Source organism: Epinephelus fuscoguttatus, linkage group LG22, assembly GCF_011397635.1.
Source record: "Epinephelus fuscoguttatus linkage group LG22, E.fuscoguttatus.final_Chr_v1".
NCBI classification, from domain to species: Eukaryota; Metazoa; Chordata; class Actinopteri; order Perciformes; family Serranidae; genus Epinephelus; species Epinephelus fuscoguttatus.
In genome coordinates, this window is record NC_064773.1 from 11,104,472 (window position 1) to 11,124,691 (window position 20,220).

At 41.8% G+C, this 20,220-nt stretch overlaps 1 protein-coding gene across 2 annotated transcripts in view; it reads left to right on the forward strand.

The window, feature by feature from the left end:
• Nucleotides 1–19,908, forward strand: part of si:dkey-97m3.1 (fatty acyl-CoA reductase 1) — an 85,280-nt gene extending 65,372 nt beyond the window's left edge. For both annotated transcript variants that reach the window (XM_049566484.1, XM_049566483.1), the window contains exons 5-12: nucleotides 1,212–1,389; nucleotides 5,812–5,856; nucleotides 6,306–6,424; nucleotides 9,048–9,115; nucleotides 13,064–13,235; nucleotides 13,323–13,452; nucleotides 13,744–13,871; nucleotides 15,354–19,908. In XM_049566484.1, the coding sequence (XP_049422441.1) occupies nucleotides 1,212–1,389; nucleotides 5,812–5,856; nucleotides 6,306–6,424; nucleotides 9,048–9,115; nucleotides 13,064–13,235; nucleotides 13,323–13,452; nucleotides 13,744–13,871; nucleotides 15,354–15,516 (1,003 nt within the window). In that variant the 3' untranslated portion in view covers nucleotides 15,517–19,908. The remainder of the gene's footprint in view (nucleotides 1–1,211; nucleotides 1,390–5,811; nucleotides 5,857–6,305; nucleotides 6,425–9,047; nucleotides 9,116–13,063; nucleotides 13,236–13,322; nucleotides 13,453–13,743; nucleotides 13,872–15,353) is intronic.
• The last annotated feature ends 312 nt before the right edge of the window (nucleotides 19,909–20,220 follow it).

Sequence of the window (20,220 nt, forward strand, 5' to 3'; positions counted from 1 at the left end):
AGAACAGGACAGATGACAGACACTAGATAGTGCAAGCTAGCTAGCTAGCTAGCTAACAAGCAACCTGACGACGGTAACTATGTATGAACTTTTTTCCCCGTCTCTTGCTCGGTGGTAGCCATGGCGGCGTCTACCCCTCGCTGGCAAGTCAGCATCTGAAATCCCTCGCTCCGAAGGGCTAGTTTCATACCCACTACCCCTCGTTATGCCCTCTACCCCTACACGCAAAAAGGAATTGGGACACCCCTACCCCTTGCGGGAACGTGCAAATGTAGGGGTAGGGCCAAGGGGTAGGGCTAGGGGGGGGTATTGGGACGGGCCCTAAGTCATGGTGATGGGGACTTTTCCCCCCTTATGCCTGGGATGTTTTACTAATAAAGTTTTTAAAAAGGTAGATTGGTGCTGATTAAAATACATCTCTAGCCAAAAGAAAGACATGACAGAGTGCATGAAGAAATTAAAACTCACTTGAAAGAAAACATGAATGATTCCCATTTAAAACATGGAAGTGGTGCACTCCAGCCTCTTGTGGCTGAAATGAGTATTACAACAACAAACACTTCAGAAATGGAAAAAAAAAATTGCCTACCAAACCTTTTTTCACCTGTTTTCAAAGACCAAAAAAAGTAGCCTAGAAAGTTGATCCTTGCAAAACTTTTTTTTCAGTGGTTTCACAGATGAAAAGTAAAAACACGGAACTTGGAAAGATAATCCTGGCAACAAACTTTATCCCACCTGTTCTTAAGTCATACACACGAGAGAAAACAATTTAGATCAGACTTAGAAAATGTATCTCCAGATTGTTTTTTTAATTTCTCACTTGCCTCTCAGGGCTCCTGTAAATACCAGTAGTGCCAGTTTAATTAAAAACGTGGAGTGGAGATGTGGGGAGATTTTAAAAAGAGCTCTTCACTGCTTTCAGACTTTCCAAACAACACATCTCTCTGAGTCTTAAACACCAATGACTTGTCTTAACATTTATTTATCATTTGTTAGAATAAAGCTGTGGAACATTTTGGATTTTTAAGAGATGAATCACCAAGTTGTGTCTGTATCTGATGGGATCAGTGTGGACGGTCTGACGCAACAGAAGATAAGAAACAGAAACTGCTGTTTCACTTGTAACTGACACTGCTCTGTATGTAATGGCTTTAAAGTTCAACATCGAAGAACATTGTTTCTCTGACCAAGCACTTCTTGTCTGTCCTCAGGTGGATGGATGACGGCATCGTGCGCGACATCACGCCGCGGCTCATTGGCGACAGGCCCAACACGTACACCTACACCAAAGCCCTGGCCGAGTACGTGGTGCAGCAGGAACAAGACAAGCTCAACATCGCCATCATCAGACCCTCCATAGTGGGCGCCAGCTGGCAGGAGCCATTCCCTGTGAGTCCGCTGAGTGTTTTACTCTCACAGAGCTAGAGAGATATACGTCTGGCTGTGTGGTAAATGATAACCAGCATGTTTGAGTGACTCGGGTCACATTGTCTTGATCCCCTGCTCATCATGTGTCCTGTCACAGTAAAACAAATGGAAATAAGACAGTGATTGACGTGATCCTTCGCAGGTCAGCGCCGCGCCACTCTGGGGTTTATCTGAAGCGATCAAGCATTAAAGCACACGGGTTAAAGGTGGAGTCAGGGATTCTGGAGAAAAACTGACAATAGTAGTATATATAGTATTTTATTTCAGTCCTTAATAACAATAAATAACAACAAGGCTTTAAAAGTAAAAAAGAGAGAGAGAGAGAATCCAAAAATATAGACTTAAAGGATGTAGGGCTGAAGGTCAAGCTGATTATACCTACCCCTTTTTACTTAGCATATTCTCATAAATAACTCATCCACCAGTAGGTTTAGGTTATACAAAAAAAGATAAAGGAAATGAGCTCAGCACCCAAACAAATACATCCCCCTGTTAGCACTCATGCAGAAACTCTGCACCCCCAAATTCATTAGTAACAGGGCTAGCGCAACATGGTGGATTCCCAAATATCCCACTTTGCTAGTAAACTTGTGTTTTTAGGTCTTTGTGGCCATGAAACCTTCGGCAAATGTTGTACAAAAAACACACACGTTAACAACAAAATCCAGTGTTGAAAGAACAGAGTATATTCACCGTTAGCCAGTGAAAATAACACAAACCATCACAAAATGTTTCAGCTCCAGAGCTCAGTGATTAAAAAGTTAATCTTAAATTATGTAACAAGCTTTGGTCTCACTCCCTCTTGACTTTAGCTATTTGTTTACTTTCCTCACTTTCATTTCTCATCTTGTGCGCTGAGCTGAACTGCCAGTCACAGTGATTTCATTCACCGTCAGGCTCCGCTGTCTCTGACGACGGGAGAAAAAAAACAAAAAAAAAAGCCAACAGTGCAGGACACATTGCAGGGACTAGGGCAGCAGATGCTCACCAGTGGCCAACTGGCATCTATTTTTTGATCTATTTTTTGTTCTCAGTTTTTATTAGTTTCAATATCAGATTTAGTTTATCAGCGACAAAATATAAGAAATTCAGAATATGTGTTACAATACAAACACACACTTTGTGAAGCAGTTGTCTCACAGTCAACATCCCAGTCTCAGTAAACCAGATTGACAAAGACTAAAACTGCAGACATTACCTGTATATTTTTTAGTTTAGTTTTGTAGCTACATAGTATAATTTCAGCTAGTTTCCATTTTTAATTCTGAAGTCTAGTTTTTAATTTTTATTTCAGTTAGCTTAAATGTTTTTTTCACACTCAGTTGAAGTTTTTAGTTTAATTTTAGCTGACTGTAGAAACCTTTGGCTGCAGACATGTGATTCAACCAAGTCACCTGCAGTCGACTCAAAACAGCTGCTGGGGTTGGAGAGCTGAGGGTGGAGCGGAGGGCTAAAACGGGACACTGAGGACGGAGAATCCCTGACGTGCTGAATGTGACATTGATTGTGTGAAGTTGAGGAGTGCAGAGAAGTTCATGTAAAGGCCAGAAGATTTAAACTGTGAAAGTTGAACTTTGCATCACTTCCAAGATTTAAGCTGCTTTCAGCCAAGCTGCGGGTGCTGCAGGCGCCCCGACAACTTCAACATTTGCATTTCACATAGCTGAGGATTTGAATCACTTTGCACTTCCTGCAGGGAGCAAATAGGAAATATCAGCCGCTGTTTCAGCTGTGATCTTTACATAACATAGCAATTTTGTGATCGGCAGTTGAGAGGAACAGTTAGTCCAAACTTTCATTTTTCAACCCTGTTGCTTTCAACAAGTGTGACCCTGGTTTTTGTTCCCTTCAGTGAACTGTACATCTACAGAAATAGACATAACAGGTGAAAAGAAGGACACCAGGCTGAACGTAAGTGTTTGAAAACCATGTACAGATACGTACAATAGAAGACTAAAGATGGAGAATGTGAGGAGTACGATCTTCCTACTCTCTGGATTTAGTGTGATTTATGCTGACTACACAGCAAGACTTTGAAAAGACATTTTAAAGACTAAATTCTGACCCTGTCACATCTACAGTGACAGGGTCAGAATTTAGTAGTAGAATTTAGCTTAGAATCTGAGTTTTTAGTGACACACAATAAGACTGGGGATCTTGCTGGGTCACTATTGTCGAGACTACAACTTGATTTCTTCAGAGATTATTTCCCATCCTGCTCCTGGTGGAAAATAATAGTTCAAACGTCTTGTAAGAACTATGACATATTAATAATTCCTTACGTGTCTGCAAGAACACTTAACCCAAGAAACACAAGATAAAAGGCGTCACGTTCACAGTATTCTTGTCAATTTTGTATCAATAGAATCCATACGAATAAACTGCCGTTGCATACCAACTTTACATTTTGGATTTTTTTTTTTTGCCTCGCCACCAGCGTCCATTGGTTAGGTGCGCTATTTTAGTGGGAGGACACCGTAACACCTTTTCAGAAATTGAGATTTCTCACTAAAATAACTGCTGATTGGTGGATCAGATACACGCCGAATTAAATACTGTTCACTCCACAACTCCACCAGTTTTTCCTCCTTCTCCACAGCACAAGGGAACCAAGACTTGTTGATATTTTTGCACCTCCCAGAGTCCCCTCCATGTTCATTGTCTACCAGTTTGCTGCTTCCTGTTCAGTGCTGCAGCTATTCTTCACTATTTGCATGTCCCAAGATTAGAAACTTACGATAATATTACTTATGTTTGATTTTGCAAAGCTTTCGATTTACTGGTCCATCTACGTCCCAACCCTCACCTATGGTCATGAGCTCTGGGTAGTGACCGAACGAATGAGGTTGCAGATACAAGCAGCTGAATTGAGTGTCCTCCGTGGGGTGGCTGGGCTCAGCCTTAAAGATAGGGTGAGGAGCTCGGACATCTGGAGGGAGCTCAGAGTAGAGACGCTGCTCCTTTGTGTTGAAGGGGTCAGTTGAGGTGGTTTGGGCATCTGATCAGGATCCTCCTGGGTGCCTCCTGTTAGAGGTGGTAGGAGGCCCAGGGGCAGACCCAGAACACACTGGAGGGACTACATATCTCATCTGGCCTGGGAACACCTTGGGGTGCCCCAGGAGGAGCTGGAAAGCGTTGCTGGGGAGAGGGGCGTCTGGGGTGCTTTGGATGGATGTTTGATTTTGCTAGAACATCAAGGTGAGAAAAAGACAGACGTAAGACAGCTCAGACTGAGTTTTATGACCAACTTAAACTTGAGCCAAATGATTGATGCACCATTTGAGATAAATCTCCTGATTTTACTGTGATACTGGACGTTTGTCTGCGACAGTGAAATTGCTTGAAAAGGCCGGCATTACACTTTCTGAAGATGCTTTTATCTGCGATGCCCATCGTTAATAAATGCCCATAAATCAACTTAGAGATCATAGAAAAAATACTCCTTGAAGCTCTCTTGAGATTGTGAGAGGTTTTGAATCATGGTCATCAGTGTCATTATTTTACTGCTGTATGCATTCAGATGAGAGCTACTCTTGAGATACTGAAGGTCGTTCAGAACCTTATGATGAAACATATACTCGTGGAGATTCAGAGATGATGCTGCATAAATGAAATAGCACAAAAACCCAGGGAAGTCCTTGTTTATCTGGCGTCAGAGAAATGTAGGCCTCGTGTGCACGCTGGGACTCTGACAGCAGTCCCTGGCTCTGTGCTCAGCCTTCAGTTGTAAGCCCGGCCTGGCAGCGACTCTTCAAAAGGCCTCGCTCACGCTTGGCCATGCAATCGCCTTGGCAGCTCGTGCCAGTAGGCGCTGTGAGGCAAGGGGGGGGAGGGGGATGGTACTGCCTATTTATATGTTTGTGTTAATGTGTGGTGCTTTTGTAACCACAATATGTATCTAGCTCTGTCAGTTTGTGACTCCATGTCTCCAGAAATCGACCGTTTAACCAACATATACGATGCAGAATATGAATTCAAAGATCTGTGTGCCACTTTGGCCGGGCATGGAGCCATTAACAGATTGTAGTGCTGCTAAAACCACCTCTCATGCGCTTCATCTGTGCCAGAGCGTATTATTAGACTCAGGACAAGCCTCGGCCTCGACCACATAATGGCTCTCCAGTCCCACATGTTGGAAACTGCGGCAGTCTATAACCAGTGGTTTCATCCATATTTAATGTGCTCTAATTGAAGTTGACAATCACTGCTTCCTAGCGTCCCCTGGTCTCCCACCACAGGAAGTAACAGAACCTTCAACAGATGATTCAGCACACAAGAACGTGTACACAACTACATACAGTGTGTGCTGCTGTCAGGATCTGTGACTTAATCTGACTCAAGAGAAGCTCTGAGGATTTACACGTTCTATGTTCTCATCCTCAGGGTTGGATCGACAACTTCAACGGGCCAAGTGGAGTCTTTATAGCTGTAAGTAACAAATGATGCTCTTAATGGACAGTTCACCCAGAAATCCTAAATACATAGTTTTCCTCTTTCTTTCACTTGCGTTTTTATTGCGTTTTCACAGAAGTACTGGATCAGGGTAAATCCCCCAAAACAGGAACACTGGCTAGAAATTGTCCAAGAAATTTTAGTGATGGAAAAGTTGACATACGTTTTGAGAGTTAAGGAGAATACATTTAAAAAGAACTGGGAAAAATGGGATATTATATTTGAGAGAAAGCAGACATCTCTATGGCCGATACCTCCAACACTCGACAACTCAAACCTAAACAATCTAGACAGATAAACAGCACTTCAGGTAGAAGGAAATATATGTTTCTTGGATTTTCAGGTGAACTCTCCTTTTAAACCTGAAAACATTTCACCACATAAAAGTCTGGAGTCTTACGACTTGTGTGTTCCTCTGTAATCAGGCTGGAAAGGGGATCTTGCGCACCATGAGAGCCAACAACGACGCAGTGGCTGACCTGATCCCCGTGGACGTGGTCATCAACCTCACCCTGGCTGCTGGCTGGTACACCGCTGTGCACAGGTCAGTGCCACACCCAGTGCTGAAATCTGTGAACCTGGGTCCCTCGTCTCAAAGTCCAGATGAAAAGCCATTTCAAGAGTTTCTAGCTGCAGAGTTGCTGCGTATTTCTGATTGAGAAAGGAGATGTAGGCGGTGTGTAATGGGAGGCATTTGATTTGATAGCTGAAGAGTGAGCGGTCATAATAGCAAGGCCCCGACAGTGTAATGCCAACGGAGTAGTACTGTAGTATCTGTCAGGGAATTTCTTCAAATTCGGCACAAACATTCACTTGGACTTGAGGATGAACTGCTTAGATTTTGATGGTAAAGGGCCAAAAGTCAAGGTTGCTGTGACCTTGCATCCATCTCATTCTTGTGAATGCGATATCTCAAGAACAGCTTGAGGGAATTTCTTCAAATTTGGCACAAACATCCACTTGGACTCGACAATAAACTGATTGGATTTTGGTGGTCTAAGATCAAGGTCAGTGTGACCTTATATCTGTCTCATTCTTGTGAACATGGTATCTCAAGAACACCTTAAGGGAATTTTGACACAGACATTCACTTGTACTGAAGAATAAACTGTGGGCCTTTGACCTTCTGTGGTCAAAGGTCAAGGTCACTGTGACCTCACAACATATGTATTTGGCCATAACTCAAGAATTCATATGCTGATTATGACAAAATTTCACACAAATGTCTAAGAGGATAAAATACTGAAGTGATGACATTTTATATCCAAAAGGTCAAAGGTCAACTTCACTGTGACATCATAATGTTCTGCATAAAACACTTTTCCAGCCATTATTCAACATCATATCTCAGGAACAGAAAGGGAAACATTTGATCAGATACTAAATTGGTGACACTAATCTTGAGTGCACATCTTGAAACTGTGTTGGTTGATAGATCTTACGTGACATGGATGTAAACTTGACTGGTGTGCCGAGGCATACTTGATGTCAGTCTAATGTGCATTCTGTTGGACAGACATACAACATAACATAACATCTTTATTGCTTTAAGTCTGAAGTAATAAAAAGGTTTTACAAGAAAGGTAACTCATGATGAGAGTCCAAGAGTCCAAACTGTGTTAAATCTCAGACTAGATGTTTGTGCCTTTGGTAAAGTTTAACCACAGGTTTAAAGAGAGGAGCTGGAGAGGAACTCTATCACACTCTGAGCTGTCTACTACTACTAATACTACTACTAATAGCATAAAACAAACAACTCTATTCAAAAGCAAAAAAATGGGTTTTTAAAAAGGTTTTGAAGGAGGACAATGAGGTGGCTCGTCAGATTCCCAATGGAAAGTTGCTCTACAGTTGTGGAGCCCTTACGGCAAATGCCCTACTGCCCTCTGTCTTAAGTCTTGCCCAAGGGACTCGTCTTGCGAATGCTTAAACACATCCAGCCAGCCGAACGGAAACAATAAAAAAAAAAAAATGAGTCAGAAAGTCAAATCAGTGCAAAGGAGTGGACTATTTGTGGGTCATGACAAGAGTTTTCCTTGGAAATGTCTCACTCACTAATTCGCCAGAATGGGCTGGAGTCAGTTTTCATGCTGGAGAGAATATGGAGGGAAAAGCTGAGCAGACAACTCCTGTTTGATATGAGATTATAATGGATACGATAAACCTAAAAACTGGGTTTGAAACTTGTGACTCCACTCTTCTGAATTTAAGGGGCTAATGTATTATCCCTTAGTTTCTCAGCCCATATGTACACTCACAGGCCACTTTATTAGGTACACCTTGCTAGTACCAGGTGGGACCCCTTTTGCCTTCAGTGCTGCCTTAATTCTTGGTGTCATAGATTCAATGAGGTGCTGGAAACATTCCTCAGAGATGTTGCTCCATATTGACATGATGACATCCCAAAGGTGCTCTATTGGACTGAGATCTGGTGACTGTGGAGGCCATTGGAGTACAGTGAACTCTTTGTCATGTTCAAGAAACCAGTTTGAGATGATCTGAGCTTTGTGACATGGTGCGTTATCCTGCTGGAAGTAGCCATCAGAAGATGGGTACACTGGTGGTCTTCTGCAGACCTTGGTTGTAACCAGTGGTTATTTGAGTTACTGTTGCCTTTCTATCATCTTGAACCAGTCTGGCCATTCTCCTCTGACCTCTGGCATCAACAAGGCATTTTCACCAAGAGAACTGCCGCTCACTGGATATTTTCTCTTTTTGGGACCATCCTCTGTAAACCCTAGAGATGGTTGTGTGTGAAAATCCCAGCAGATCAGCAGTTTCTGACAGACTAGCACTAGCGTCTGGCACCAACAACCATGCCACGTTGAAAGTCACTTAAATCACCTTTCTTCCCCATTCTGATGCTCGGTTTGAACTTCAGCAGGTCGTCCTCACCATGTCTATATGTCTAAATGCATTGAGTTGCTGCCATTGGTTAATTAGCCATTTGCGTTAACGAGCAGTTGAACAGGTGTACCTAATAAAGTGGCCAGTGAGTGTATATTGAAGGTCTGCATGTGTCGTCTCAGAGTAATATCACCTCCAGAATGACCTGTGTTTTAAAGCTCTTCTAGTCTCACAGCTTCCTCCTCACACAGTCCAGGAAATATCAATGAATATGTATTTTTATTGTCATTATTATGGCCTCCTTCTCCCACTCCTTGCAGACCTAAAGCAGCTCTGGTGTACAACTGCACGACCGGTGGCATCAACCCGTTCCACTGGGGAGAGATTGGTAGGTACATTGTTTGTTGTCTTGCTAAAAGGTAATACAAACCTGTCACTGCAGGCGGATATTTATAGAGCTGTTTTGTCTCCGCCTGCTTGGCATCCCGCAATATTGCTGTCCCGTTCATCATCACAAATCAATACTCCTGTGTTGTGACATAACCTCTCTGTGATGTAGTTAAGTTGAGCTGCTTGTGGTCGGGGCTCTTGTGGAGAGCGTCTGCCACCTGCTGGAAACAGACAGAAGATGGGTATCACATGTGGAGGGTGTTAGTGGGATACTCAACACCTTTTCCTTTCATTTATAGGCAGCTTCAGGTGTACTATCTCATTCTTCAGAGCGAGGACAAAACAGGTTTTTAGTTTGAAATCATAACCACAATGATTTTCAGGTTTTGGCCATTGAACACCCTCCCAATTCTGTTTTTTAGTTTTGTGCTCTGCCCCTCAGCCATCTTTGCTTTTTCTACTCTTAAAATTAATGATATGAGCTTTTTTGCATTTTTATGCAACATCTAACCATTTCCTTTTAGATTTAAAGAGGCAAGGTAACATTAATTTGCATTAAAAATAACTTACATTGAGAAAGTAAAAAGTACCATGAAGTTTGATGCAGATTAAGTGTTTCCAGGAGAATGACTCCTACCAACTTGGGTGATTCCTTAAAGGAAAAGTTTGGTGTTTTTCAACCCAGACCCTATTTTTCCATGTTTTTGTGTCTACATGACTAATGGCAGCAATATATATTTAAACTGTTCCAGTTTGAACCGTCACGTCCACTAAAAGTGCCTACTTTTGTCACTGATAGGCTCCGATTGTTATTGTAAGTGTCTGACATTATTGAAAAGATCCCTACAGAGATAGGCCTTTTTATTAGAAAATAAAATCCTTTTTTTTTTTGACAGGAAACGGCCCCAAAATTGCCATTGCCAAGCCTGCCAGACTCCATTTAAATAAACAATAATTTTAGCATGTATAGAGTCAGCATATTTTCATATTCAACTGGGTGAATTAAGGGTCAATTTTAACCAAACCAGAGTTGGTAATTGTTGAACAGTGGAAAGATGAACCAAAACAGCTTTTGTGAATTTTATTTTGTTTCCGTCAACTTGAGTGAAGTGTGTTTTAGGATGATAAAATCACTGTTTTTTTAAATGGAGTCTGGTGGGTTTGGTGGTAGCGATTTCAGGGCTGTTTCTGGTATACAAAATGTATGTTACTCTTTAATAAAAAGGTCTATCTCTGTGGGGTAGAGCTTAGATCGGGCCCAAAAAATCCAGCCCAACCCAGCCCGAGCCTGTGCACGTTATGTCCGGGACTTGCCCAGCCCATCAAATTAACTGTAATTATGGGCCCGAGCCCGATTTAAACCCGACATTTTTGGCTGTTATAATTAAGAGTAGTAAACCACAATTCTTGTCATTTGAATGACAGAAATATAGGATCTTAATGAATGGCGCAACACGGAAGCATGATTATGTAATAAAACAGGTGTTCAAACAAATGAATTATACAGTGCAAATGCTCAGGTTGCAATAAACAAAAAAGCTCAAACAAATAAGGCTATTATGCACATGAATTTTGCATGTAGGGTATATAAATCTAAGCTCTACTGTGGGGATCCTTTCCATAAACTGTCAGACAATTAATATCACAATCGGAGCCTGTCAGTGGCAAAAACAGGCACTTTTAAATTGGCGGTGCGATCATGCTGCGAGTGGTTACATTTCAGCCTGTTTCGCAGCAGCAGCATTCTCACTTAATAGTGAACAAATTTCAAGCACGTCATCTGTTTTAACAGCCAATCAGCTTGTAGTGAAGTCCGCTGGTCAAGTCAAAATGACCGCAAACGCGTTCCCTTGCTGCGGCAGGTGCTCCGTCCCTGCTGAGCCCTCTGTTTCTGTCCTCACGGTGTGCTGGTGTCAGACGGTGGGTCGCTGATGCTGCTCGCTGTATGCGTACACAAACACACATTCTCATTAACTGGTTAATTGGCGCTGCTTACTTATATTATTGAGGCTTATTTATTATGAATACAGTCCATCTGATGCTTGGTTTTTTTTTTTGCCGTTTCATCACTACTACAGATGCAGCTGTAGCCAGTGTCTCACTATCACTATTCTCATTCATATTTTAAGAAGCTACAAATTATATTCAGCCACAAAATAAGCCTGAAAAGCTGCAAATCAGAACGGAAGTACAGAGAGTTGTTGCATAGAGATGATACACTGTCTCATCTAGTTGCATTGGTGTGAGTTTTTAGAACGTTGGTAGAACGGAGCATTGGAAGCAGGTGCATGTTTCAACTCGTCTCGTTGCAGATGTTTGGTCTGAACTGGGCTTTAATCGTTAATTTAGCAGGCAGTATGTGATTCAGAACACAGCCTTGTTAATGTTGTAATGCAAAAAAATAAGAACATTCTCAACCAAAGAGAGGCCTGATTTCTGACTGATTACGATCGCATGCACATTTTAAAGACAATTTAAAGATGTAATTTTCATGCAGATGTGTTTAGGTGCAGTCAGTATGAACTGATGCTCGTGCTCAGAGCTGTCATGTTGTGTGACAACCGAGGTCACGACAGCAGCGATGAAATTACACACGCAGAGTAGAAGCTCCCGTTGTTTCTGTCCCAGAGGTCGTCAGATACAGTGGGATTAGAGGGCTGTGGATGTCAGGCAGGCGGGATGACACAAGGGACCCTCTCTCTCCCCATTTCCTCTCAGATTAGCAAACATGCACACTTCACCGAGGAAATTGCTACCAGATGGCTCGTGGCGGGATTAGGTCTCATCACGGCAACTCACTGTTATGAAAGAGGAAGCGTGTGCTCTAATCTCACCGGCCCGAATGAGGAGCAGGAATGAAGCTAATCTAAAACACAGTGATGAGAGGAAACAAAACAACGATATAAGATTATTTTTTTCCTGGTTATGAAATTCAAAAAGCTGTTTGTTGCTGGCAAAGAATTGTGGGTACTGTTGGCTGAATTTTTTCATCACCACACAGCCAGACCTCGGAGGGCAGCTCAAGGTTAGCGGCGATACTCCGGGCTGCAGGGGGGGCCCAGCCACAGCTGGCTGTCACCTCGGATCTGGTCATTTCGGGCCCCCGTGCAACCGCCACACATCTGTTGCCATGGAAACGCACGGTGCAAAGGCCTAGTTTGCGTGCCGTGTGTGATGTAATGTCTGTAGTCACATGGCTGCTCTCTGTGTCTGTGGATGGCTGCGGCTGGATTCAGGAGAAGAGGAGGAGGAGGAGGAGGAGGAGGAGTGGGGGCGGCGGTGCTGCCCAGTGGGGAAGTCATTGTGTAGCTGCTTTCCGCCTGATATTCCCCCGAGAAGCAGAGCTGGAAAATCATGTTATGACTCAGGCTGGCCGTGATTCCTGGAAGACGTGATCCTTGTATAGAAGCTGCAGTTTGTTTCGACTAATATGTATTTTTTATTCTCCTCATTGCACCATGAGATCCCCACTTCCCCCGCTGACTTTCAGAGCAGTGCTGCCCCTAATCTGTGCGTCTCATATATTGGCAGCACATTGAAGTCACGGAGCGAAGTGCCTGATTTTTCAGAAAGAGATACCTGGTAATCTTAAACTGTCACTGCTCAGAAGGTGTTTCCAAAATCCACAGAGTCTCTCCGAACCATCTGGATTAAAAAATGTTGTATCCACTGCACAGTGAATTTAAATTTAACCTAAACTACAAGCTAACATAACATGGTACCAGTGGCACTAGATTCATTTGAAAGGCCATGGGAAAAGACTTTTTAACTCCCCCCACAAAGACTTTTAATTGTTCCAAACTACAATGGACTACTTGATACTTTTATACTCATGTTATAGTTTTGTGTCCTGTGCTGCAAGACTGCTCTTTGGACTAGATGTTAATTATCTCTTTGCCTTTTATCTCAGAGATAAAAAACTGTGTCCTGCGTTCACCTTTTGCAGAGCACCACGTGATGTCATCCTTCAAGAGGAATCCACTGGAGCAGGCTTTCCGCAGGCCCAACGCCAACATCACCTCCAACTATCTGATCAACCAGTACTGGATCCTGGTCAGCCACAAGTTCCCTGCCCTCATCTACGACCTCATCCTGCGTCTCTCTGGACAGAAGCCGCAGTAAGACTCACAGCTGTCAGTCAAATTTAAGATCTAAAGGAAAGTTTAGCTGTGTGGTAACCTCTGACCAACCGTCTCCCGCTCCAGGATGATGCGCATCTTCAATCGTCTGCACAAGGCCATCAGCCTGCTGGAGTACTTCAGCAGCCAGGACTGGGAGTGGAACTCTGAGAACCTGACCATGCTGATGAGCCAGCTGACACCTGAGGACAGGAAGGTACGCTTATCCATGTACACGCAAATATTCTACCTCCCAATCAGATTGTTTGATCCAGTTTACTTGAATGAGAAATCTAAAAACCTTACCCCACCACTGAAGACATTATAGCTTCTTCCATTTCTCTAATACAGAGGAAAGAGCGACCACTTTAGGAAATGTTCCCTCTACTCTCCGTTTTAATAGTATGAAGGGGTCTGTTGCTCCATCTAGTGGGGCAGAGTGGAACTTCACTTTCAGTAGCTTTGCTTTTGTCTCAGCGCTCTTCTTACCATCTTTTCTATCTTACAGACATTTAACTTCGATGTGCGCCAGCTGAACTGGCCCGAGTACATCGAGAACTACTGCATCGGCACCAAGAAGTACGTCCTGAATGAAGACATGTCCGACATTCCTGCTGCCAGGCAGCATCTGAGGAAGTAAGTCAATGAGAGAATACTACATAGATGATTCATGACATTTTCTTAAAAAGGAATTAAATAGGATTTTCAGGACTTTGGTGATTTGACAACACTATCATACGCCAAAGTAATTTAAGTTACCAGGGCTGGTTATCACCACTGATTTCCTGAATCGATCACAACGTCCAGATTGGATTTGATTTCCGATTCGATTTCCAATCCGAATCAATATTGATTCAATTGGGGATATTTCAGTTACAATACCAATTTTTGCTAGAATGTGAAAGAGATTTTCAGAGAACTGATACTGTCAATTTTATAAGGAATTATTTAAAAAATAATAATAATTCAGAACAGGATTAAAACTGAATATTAACAGTAATATTATAACAGCAAAGTCACTATATAAACTCATATTCCTGACGTCACAATACTGATCAAAGTTTAGAAAGAATAAAGATCACATCTGTGTGGGTTCATTTAGTTCAATGGATAATTTACTGTCTCTACATTTGCAATGCATGTCTATAAAATGAGTAACACTGGCTTTCTTGTCATTTTAATGCAGCATTGAATGTTTTCCTTTAAGGTTTGAGATAATCCTCCTTTATATTTACCCTTTTAAGAGGCAAGACAGATACTAGTTTGCACAAAAGTCAACTTTATAACATGAAAACGTGAAATTTGAACAGCATTAAACAGCAGACAAATTAGGTTTTTTTTTAATCACATAACTAACCTATGAAGGCACTGACGATTTTGATGAAACCAGAGAAATTACATCTTAAATCACTCTAAACTACTCACTATTAAACATTAGGGGTTACCCCGATATACACAGTCAAATCTAATAGAGCTGAAACACCCAATTATACAGTTTGTCCTCTTGACTTCTATAAGAGCTTATTTTATAATAGTAAGTGGTCCATCCAGCACTGTTTGTTTTGTGTCAGGAGTGTGTGTGGGTGCAGCAGCGGTGCTGTCCACAGTACTGAAAGGGAGCAGAAGAGATCAATACTTGGATAAACAGACAGAACACGTCACTTAGTTCGGTTCCTGTTTTCCTTCTGTTGTTGTAAATAGAATGTTCGCCTTTCTCTTAGAGAGAGAGAGAGAGAGAGAGAGAGAGAGAGAGAGAGAGATGTAAGCTCCAAGCCATAAACAGCTGTTTCTACACACCTCCCTCCACTGATTTCAACAGAGACCTGTTTATAAGTACCAAAATAGGATATATGTCATGACTACTCTATGTAAAATTGATTCAGCTGTGAGATTGGCAGTCAAACCAGGCTGCTGCGATCGAATCAAATAATGGACTAATCTGGGTCACCTCTTTCAAACATCCCCTAACAATAAGAGGAAAGTGTATTCAAAATCATTTCTGAAGAAAATGCAGATAACTTATTGTGTTTAGAAGCTCGAATGCCGTGCACATCTTCATCATCATTATCTCTGTGTTTTTAAATCCCTACTTTATGTCCTGTCTGTCCTCTCTCCCAGACTGAGGAACATCCGCTACACCTTCAACACCCTGCTGGTGGTTTTCATCTGGAGGGTGTTTATCGCCCGCTCCCAGATGGCCAGAAACATCTGGTACTTTGTGGTCAGCCTCTGTTTCAAGTTCCTCTCCTACTTCCGCGCGTCCAGCACCATAACCAACTGAGTCTTCCTGGCCGCCTCAAACCAGAGACAGCAGCCCTCGCCTTTTAGCTGTCAGCAGGACGTAACATCTGAGACTCTGACCATCCACAAAGGACGCTCTAAACCCTCCTCTCGGTGTGGATTAGCTGGGGGCTCTCTACAGGTGGGAGGCTGCAGTTGTGTGAAGCACTCAGAGGGAAGAAAAGAGGTCTACTAGCCATGAATTATTTGTTTAGTTTGGGAAATCTGTCATCAGTACCTGCACTGTCCAGTCACCAGACCCCGTCCAAACAAAAACAAAACAAGTGTTGTCATTCATTTTGTACCTTCCATTTTCTTCTCAAAGTGGCCAATTATATATGCAACAATAAGCCTTCTGTGTGACCTCCATTTTCTTTTTCCACACCATCGTTTCCATTCTCTTGAATCTACATTGCCTTGCCTTGTGATGATTTTTTTTCATACTTGAAATACGGCAGTGCTTCACTGGAGGACGATTTCTATAAGATTATTTTGGTTCTCTGTTTTTTACCGTGGGGGTATCCACTTCCTTTCTTTAATACGCAGGTGATCTGGATATCTGTCTGTCTTGCATTAAGTGTTATCTACTGCCTTTTTAAGATTACACCCAAAAACTAGCTGCTGGTTATCTGTCTCAAGGCCAATCCTCACACTGAGACTCGTAAAAAGCTAAATTCTGACCACTCAAGACAACAGTATCACTACATATTTACCGAAATGTACGGATCTGCCACCTTTCCTGCCGTCGAGGTTATCACTTACTCACTATCACGAACGATAGTGTCAGTATGTCGTTGAACATGAACCTTGTTTGTTTGAATGCTCATCCACTTTTTGCCTGTTTGTACAGCAGTTTGTACTGAAACTAAGTTTACTACTTTTACATCTTTATACTTGCGTCAAAGGCTAGTCTGATATACGTGGTAGACCTTGGCAGTGTATTATATATAAATAAGAGTACATCAGAGTCAAGTTTATTTGTATAGCCCAGTATCACATACTGTACAATGTCTCCAAACAGTTCCCAATCACCTTTTTATAAGAAGACAAACTCCCCCAGAAACTCCAAAAGGCACTTCAAAAAGGGACCACCCCCTCTCCAGAGATGGCGAGGGATGGAAAAGGAGCCATAGGTCAAAATATTCCAAATGAATATTAAGTTAAAATAGTTGGACACATCAGAAACACAACCCTGTCTGCTAGAAATTACATTTGTATGTTATAAACTGCTTTCTTAACAACGTCGTGGCAACGTAATCACTGCCTGCGTTATATTCAGAGACGACGTTTCTTTGAGGTAACATAGATAGGTAGGTTTGTGTCCAGACTTCTATCTTAGGCTTAGGCAACAAAAGCACTCTGGCTAAGGTCAGGAAAAGATGGTGATTGCAGTTTAATGTTAATAAAAATTCAATTGAATGCTGCAGTTACTACGATTGAGGGAACACATTGTCAGTAAACCCTTTGCTGATACATTCATTAACATTTTTGCGACTTGCCAGGTACATTAACTCGCAACGTTTGTTTATGCTAATAGAAAAAGACTTTTTCTCAGCATTATATTTCCCTTAAAAGGTGCTTTATTTAAATTTGTTGTATATAAATGTAATTTTTAGGAGATGGGGATGAAATGAAACGATTGGATTCTACACGGTCCAATGCTAATATAGTAAATCCAAATAAAAATCCCTAGGAATGGGTCCAATCAGTTGTTCAAATGTCCAAGATTGTAGGTATGTGAGGTTGGGGGACCAAGCTTGTGGAGTAGTAGAAGTAGTTTGGTAGACCAGGGGGTGGGGTCACTTGAAAGATGGAGGAGACCAAGCCCCAGTCTGTGCCTGTTACATTTGAGTCACGGTGGTAACCCAGGAGATTGTTTAACAGCCTTTTTCTGAGGGTATTTCCAGAAACCTCAACGACAAACCATCTGGATGAACAAATATTCCAACTGCTGCGAATTAGAAAAGATAAAATAATGTTTCCCAATACAAACAAAGATGGCAGCCCGCTGGTCACCTGGGTAAGAAACGACTTACGACTCCGGGAAATGGGTCTAAAATCTGTTTTATTGTGCAGCAGACACAAGGTGTTTTCATTCATATGGTTAGAGAAGCTCTTGAGGTTTCCAGAAATGCCTTCAGAACAGCAGTTAGTAAGATGGAACTTGAATAGATTTCATTGATACCAATTCCATTATCGATTCTGCCTTTTGGTCCGATTATCGATTTCCTTACTGACTTGTAATGGACGTGCTGCTCGGTTGAGGAGCAGTGGCACTTGAGCGTAGAGTGACACTTACATGGCATTCCTGGAATTCAAGCCCACATTATGTAGAAAGATATCTCAGCATATTGCTGCTGCTTCCTTACTTAAAATTAATACAAGTACAAACAGCACTGTTGTCATCTTGTTCTAAAAATGAAGCCACACTTTGACCATTTCTTCTTCTTTGCCATGACCCTTTCTTGTTGCAAGTTTCCAGCAGTGTAGACGTTTGAGTTTAACGTAAAAAAAAACAAAAAAAACCTGCTTGCATCGATAAAAGGAATTGGTAAGCTCAGAGGTTGATGAATCGGATAATTTGGAACTGGTTCTGAATTCCCATCTCTAACAAAAAGTTTAGTAAAATGTCACAGAGTCTGTTTCATGAGAGAAACTGATGGCTACTGCTGCTACTCAAATGTAATTCAAATACATGAGGCACAAACTGGGGCTAGAAGAAGCCATCAGAGCACCCTGCAGATAACAGCAGGCGGTGCTGAAGGAAACAACCAAACTTGAGGTGTTTGCCATGTAGGGTTGCAACAATATGAGATTTTCATGGTAACATAACCGTCTCAGAAAATATCACGGTATTACAGAATTAATATTATTATTTGTAAGAATGCCCTTAAAGGAATAAAATTGGAAGGATTATTTTTGGTTGAACAAACGTTTTATTACTATAACTGAAATCATTTTGATAATGGAAGTATGTGTAAAAAGTCTCCCCTTTTTAAATAACTAATATAAAGGGGAAATTCACCGTCCAGTTGCTTTTTTCCCCCCAATATTGCAGATAACTGTCATTTCTAATATCATTGTATACCTTGAAACTGGTATATCACTGCAACCCTAATGCCATGTTAAGGTGAAGGCAGTATTGACTTAAGGTTTCTTTTAGTTCTTGAGGCAGGCCTCAGGATACTGAAGAGGTCATGAGGTCTGTTAAATATGTCTAAGAAAGATTATCTATTGAGGAAGACCATAAAAATGGGCCCCAAAGAAGTCAAAGCAGCAAGGCTACTGTGGAGATTTCTATACTCTTTCCAATTAAACTAGAAAAAGACAGCTTAAGCATCATCTATATGTAAAGAAAAGGCTTTTTCAAACAGCTAGTAAACAGGAAAGAGCTTGGAGCAGTCATTACACTTCATTGCAATATAGAGTTGAGTGTCATCTGCATAAAGGTGAAGATTCATGCTGGTGAACAGAAGAATATTGTGAAAAGTAGTGGACCAAGTATGGAGCCTTGAGGTTTGCCATACCTTACCTGACGGAGAGATGGACTACTATTTTTAAGCAAGACAAACTGTGACCTACTTTATGTTAGTCTGGACCTAACTCACAAAAGTGCTAGGTTAAAAACAAGGGATTTAAGTCCCTCCCTATATCACATCCTCGACCCCAGTTTGGAAGATCTGTAAATAGTTAAACCACATATTATTCTTATAGACTACCAAAAACTGTATTTGACTGTTGATTTTTGCTTGGTGAGCATCTTCACAGGATTCCACCACAGAGCTTCCCACTGAGTCTACCAAAAGTGTTAAAGGTGTGACAGGCAAGTCTGATTTTTACTAAACAAATGAGAAAACTGTGTACAGTATTGTATGTGTTGCGAAGCTTGACTCTTTGACAGAATACAAATACATAACAGTTATGAATCTATATGGGAGAAAAAGGGACACAATTAAATAAATGTTTATGCAAAGCCCATGTCTGTGGTGTAATCATGGTAACTGTCCTCCTGATTTCAGAGAGGGATGATGAACCAAATGTCTGCAGTCTCATAGGCCTGTATGTTGAAATGGTGTCATCAGCATTGTTCTTGCAGAGTTATTGTAATGATGTCGTTACAGAGTTTTGCTCTTCTGTATGTGTGTTTCACGACAAAGTGCTGTCTTTGCTGTTGGGAAAACCAAATGCAGAGCTCTGTTGGTACAGGAAAGCGCAGGTTGGAGCTACTGTTACTGTATGTACAAACAACAGCAACACGTAACCAATGACTTCATCTTACTACTTTCTGGTGTCATTTACAACATGTTTGACCACCTTTATTCCCTGCTCTGACAACACTTCATTCAAAGTCTGCTTGGCAAAACTGAAATAAACTAGAAGAGAAAAACCTGAAGTGTGCTGCAGTCCATTAAACCTAACTTCTACCTCACCGTGTAACTTTATGAAACCTCAAAGTTACCAGCCACATTTTTGCTGCAGGGTGGAACTTTTGATTCCCTCCTCTAGCAATGAGTGTTTCACAAACACTGTCATGATGTATGTCTGCAGGTGAGCTCGCTGCATTTTCCCTGTCCCCCAGGTGTTCTCCCTTCAAGTCTTCCCGTGCAAATAAGGGCACGCAGTAATGTGACATCCATGTCTGTGTCTCCAACAAGGAAAAGCTACACAGCTGCTTCATTAATCCTTCCCTTAAGTTTCCCTAAGT